The 4,325-nt window shown below is 49.2% G+C and overlaps 1 protein-coding gene across 1 annotated transcript in view; it reads left to right on the top strand.

The window, feature by feature from the left end:
- Positions 1-1,298, top strand: part of si:ch211-180f4.1 (uncharacterized protein LOC100144405 homolog) — a 2,212-nt gene extending 914 nt beyond the window's left edge. Inside the window, exons 2-3 of the mRNA XM_046055388.1 lie at positions 198-656; positions 1,284-1,298. Coding sequence (XP_045911344.1) covers positions 198-656; positions 1,284-1,298 — 474 coding nt within the window. The remainder of the gene's footprint in view (positions 1-197; positions 657-1,283) is intronic.
- The last annotated feature ends 3,027 nt before the right edge of the window (positions 1,299-4,325 follow it).

The raw sequence follows: 4,325 nt of genomic DNA, 5'->3' as shown, positions 1-4,325 counted from the left end.
CTCTCCACCTGTCTGCATGTTAACTCATGCTCTCTCTCTCTCTCTCTCTACACCTGTCTGCATGTTAACTCATGCTCTCTCTCTCTCTCTCTCTCTCTACCTGTCTGCATGTTAACTCATGCTCTCTCTCTCTCTCTCTCTCTCTCTACACCTGTCTGCATGTTAACTCATGCTCTCTCTCTCCCCCCCCCGCCCAGGTTCCAGTAGACGTTCAGGAGTATAATCTGACTCACCTGCTTCCTGCGACAGAGTACCACGTCTGCCTCACCGTCTCCTCCTCTCTTCCCTCCCCCTCCTCGTCTCCCAGCTCTTCCCCCACCCCCATCTCTCCCTCCCCCTCCTCCCCCGTCCACACCTCGTGCTTGAACGTCACCACTAAGGAGGCGGGTTTCTCGGTGGAGCTGGTGGCGTCGCGGCGCAGCAGCGTGGCGTTGGCGGCGGTCATGGGCTCCATGTTCGCCCTGTCCATCATGGTGCTGCTGGTGGTCTACATGGGGCGCCGCGTGCAGCAGCACAAGTCCTGCGGCCACTCGCTGAAGAAGTACATGCAGCACGCCATGTCCATCCCTCTGAACGAGCTGTACCCGCCGCTCATCACGCTGTGGGAGAGCGAGGCCGAGAAGGACAAAGACGACAAGGAGGAGGAGGAGAGGGAGGCGGGAGGGAGGGAGGAGGAGGCGGGGGGGAGTCACATCGACACCACAAAGACGTACATGTGGTAACTGGAGGAGGGGGGAGGAAGGAGGGAGGAGAAGGTGGAGGAAAGTTACCAGCCGAGAGAAAGTGACTCAGTGAAGAGCCACACAGACTGCATGATGGGTAAAAAGATGTCTCTAACTGAGACGGGGGGGGGGGGGGACTGATGGAGAGACAACAGCCTCCAAAACACATGCTGCTGTTTCTTTCATCCTTCAGCCCGAAATCACAAATCCTGGATCAAATACGAGCCACATGAGCGTTTCCTAGACCAACAAGCTGTCCTCCAGCACGAAACTCTCCTGCGCTGCCGCCGTACGGCCTCTAGAGGACGCTGCCACGAGAAACGTAAACATGCTGCACAAACGAGCTGCATGGGCAGGACATTTTAGTTCTTTTGCGATCACGTTGGGGCAAAGCAGTCAAATAAAACCACTTTTCAATAATGAAGACAAACGTAAAAGTGTAGAACGGGACACTGAAGATGAAATCAGACATTAATATTTATTGAAAAGGAAACGGGGTCTGTGGTTTACGTGCTAAAATCTAAAGAACACCAGCAGGTTTCTGTTCGTTCTGTTTCTCAGCTGGAGGTTCTGTAGACTCAGATCTGTTTCTCAAACTGCGGGTCGGGGGCCGCTAATCGGTCCGTCAGCTGGTCCAGATGTTCTCCTTCCTCTCGGCTGTCCTCTTCCCGCCGTCGGACACACTGACAGCAGCTTTACTGTTAAAACAAATCAGATTCTTGTGATTTAGTTCATCTGATGAACACGAATGCAGCACTAACTCTCACTTTTCTAAAGATTTCACTTTAAATGTTGTCAGAGTAGCACTTCACCGTCTCGTCTTCTCACTCTTCAAAGTATTTAGAGAAACGAATGTCTCGTTAATGTAGCGTACAGACGGGGACGCCTGTAAAACAAAGCTACACACTCGTATTTATACATACAAACGGATTCTTTTGCATGATTTTTATTGAGCATAACAACAATACTTTAAATACACTGAGCTCGAGACACTTTCACATGTTTACAAAGACGTAAATGCTGTTTTTATATCTTCGCTCCAGTGTATTCACGTCATTTAAAGAAGCGCTGGAGAATTTCACAGATTCCAACAGCAGGGACAGAAACACTACAGGAAGTAGAAACTCCTTGTGCTATATACAAATGGACGCATGGTCACGACCCGTTGGTGTCAGTTTGTAACGCAGTGGGTGGAGCCCTGCAGCGTCCGAAAACTAAAAGTCAACCATGAATGCTTTTTAGTAAAGTTACCTAGGTTAGGAAAATCACATTACTGTGAAGCTCTGCTGAACTCCAGGCCCACGAGGGTTAAAGCAGCGCTGGAAAATAATGGGGGCCAGAATATTGACACTTTAGGCCCCATGTGGACATTTTCTCTCAGGGGTGTCCTCACTGTTGTTGCCAGCGGTTTTAACGGCTGTGTGATGTGTTATTTTGAGGGGACAGCAGATTTACACTGTTATACAAGCTGCACGCTACTTTACACTGGAGCAAAGCGTCATTTCTTCAGTGTTGAAACATCAGATATTTACACACATGTGAGGGACGGACTCACTTTTATGAGATACTGTAACTTATGTTCGTTCAGTTCAGTGACAATTTAGTTATTTTACCCAACTAAATTCAGACGTTTTACAAATGTTGACCAGTAGTTTTATTCTGAAAGTCTAAACTGTGACCATGGAGCCCTACACGTCCAGAAACGATGCTAAAGCCCCGGACATACTTGCTTTTAAGTACGCGTACGCAAGATGGCCGCCACGCGTATCCCGCGTTCCTTTGGAGCGTCGGTTGTACACGTCTCCAGAAATTAACGCTACGCGTCCGGGAGGTGCAGTTCAGCACATGACCGTGGGGTCAGTGTGTCGATCTGACCTCCTGCTCCACACACCAGCCAGGTGGTGGCGGCATGCAGTTGGTTTGCCAACCGCCATTAAACGCAAAAGAAGAAGAAGAAGAAGACGTTCAGCAGCAGACTTAAAAAAGGAGATTTATGGCGGGATGTTTACAGTAAAACTCCTGGACGTCCCTTTAAAATCTCAACCTGCTCGAGTGTCGCCGTGTTTGGTTTGTTTACGATGTGCAAATTCAGAGGAAGGTGACCCGGTCCTGGTCCGCCCCCTAGTGGATTCACGTTTAATCCTCCAGGTACACGCAAAGTACGCGGGCAAGTACGTGAACAAAGCCGTTTGTGTCGCCAACGCCTGTAAAAAGCGAGTATATCCCGGGCTTAAAGGGTAGCCAGGGCGTTAAACAGCGACGGCGAGGGGTCCTGACCGAGCGTCCGTCTGTGAGGAGTTGGGTTAGGAACATGTTGGGACGCATCGCGCTGAATCTCCTGAAGTTATGTTACACATCAAACACATCTCTGAAGAAGAGAAAAGGTCGTAGCTTTAACTAGTTTCCCTGTTGTCAGGTAAAAACCTCCAGAAGCTTCTGGTCAATAACTTCTGGTGTCGGCGTTGAAAAGGCGTCCTAACGAACAGACGGATGATGTAAAGCAGGACATCAGAGGTTTGGACTCGCAGGCTGATCTCTGAAAAACCCAGAATGTTTGAAGAAAAATGAAAATCGTGTTATTGTCTGCGTTAATCTACAAACAGAGAAAGGACAGATGTCATTTCCACGTTTGGATTAGAACCGAACGTTTCTTGATCCAGATGGACAAAAGAATCTTTCCGTCAAACATCCTGCCGGGTTTCTCAGAGAGATTTAGGTAAATCCGTGATGCTGCTTCTTGTTCGACGGCATCTGAGGCGTTTCTCAGGCGGCGCCTCCCTCGAACACTTCCTGTCGTCCGGCCTGTGCGATCGGGCCTTCGGTCCCTTTCAGTTCAGCTTCCAACCAAACAAACAACCTTCCGTCTGAATCTGGGACCTCGCTGACTTCAGTCACCGACTCCACCGTTACGAGCTTTATGGACACCCTCTGCGCCCTCAGGGGGTCTGCGCTCCGCCTGCCCCCCTGAGGGCCTCCGGGTCGGTCTGGGTTTAGCTGCTGGTGCTGCAGCCTTTGCACTCACACGTAGGACTGTTTGTACAAAACCACGTCTGTGTGACAACCTGCAAACTGTCGGAGCGGCGTTGACTTCAGTCTGGAAAAACGCCGTCGTTATGAGATTTACCTGAACAGAAAGACGCCGAAGACGAGTTCAGCAGCCTGAAACAAGCTCCTCCCACGTCGCAACGAGGAAGAAAACGTTTAAAATGAGATTTGAGAAGTTCTCTGGTACGTGTGCGATGGTTTCATCGCGTCAGCTGATCCTGGCCTCCTTATATTTGAGAGGTTTTCTGTCAATTTGAAAATGCGAGATCGTTATGAGACTTGTTCTTTTCTTATAATTATTAGATGCTAGTTCACATTAGTTGCCGTTTCATATCTCAGTAAACTAAATAATAATATCGACAGTTCGGCGTGTTTCTGACGCTGATCCGTCCGTTTGCAGGTTCGTCATCAGACTTTTAGCCAAATATTTCTTCAACTGTCTGTCAACCAAAAGACTTGGGGAGCAAACGCCTGAAGGACGCTGTGGGCATTTAGAGAATATATCTCCTGCGTACACACATGCTGTTAGAAAGTGTTTCTCTGGTTCCTCCTCTCTGA

This window comes from Micropterus dolomieu, linkage group LG08, assembly GCF_021292245.1.
Source record: "Micropterus dolomieu isolate WLL.071019.BEF.003 ecotype Adirondacks linkage group LG08, ASM2129224v1, whole genome shotgun sequence".
NCBI lineage: Eukaryota > Metazoa > Chordata > Actinopteri > Centrarchiformes > Centrarchidae > Micropterus > Micropterus dolomieu.
Note: the sequence above shows the minus strand (reverse complement) of the source record. Positions and strands in the feature narration are given on the sequence as shown.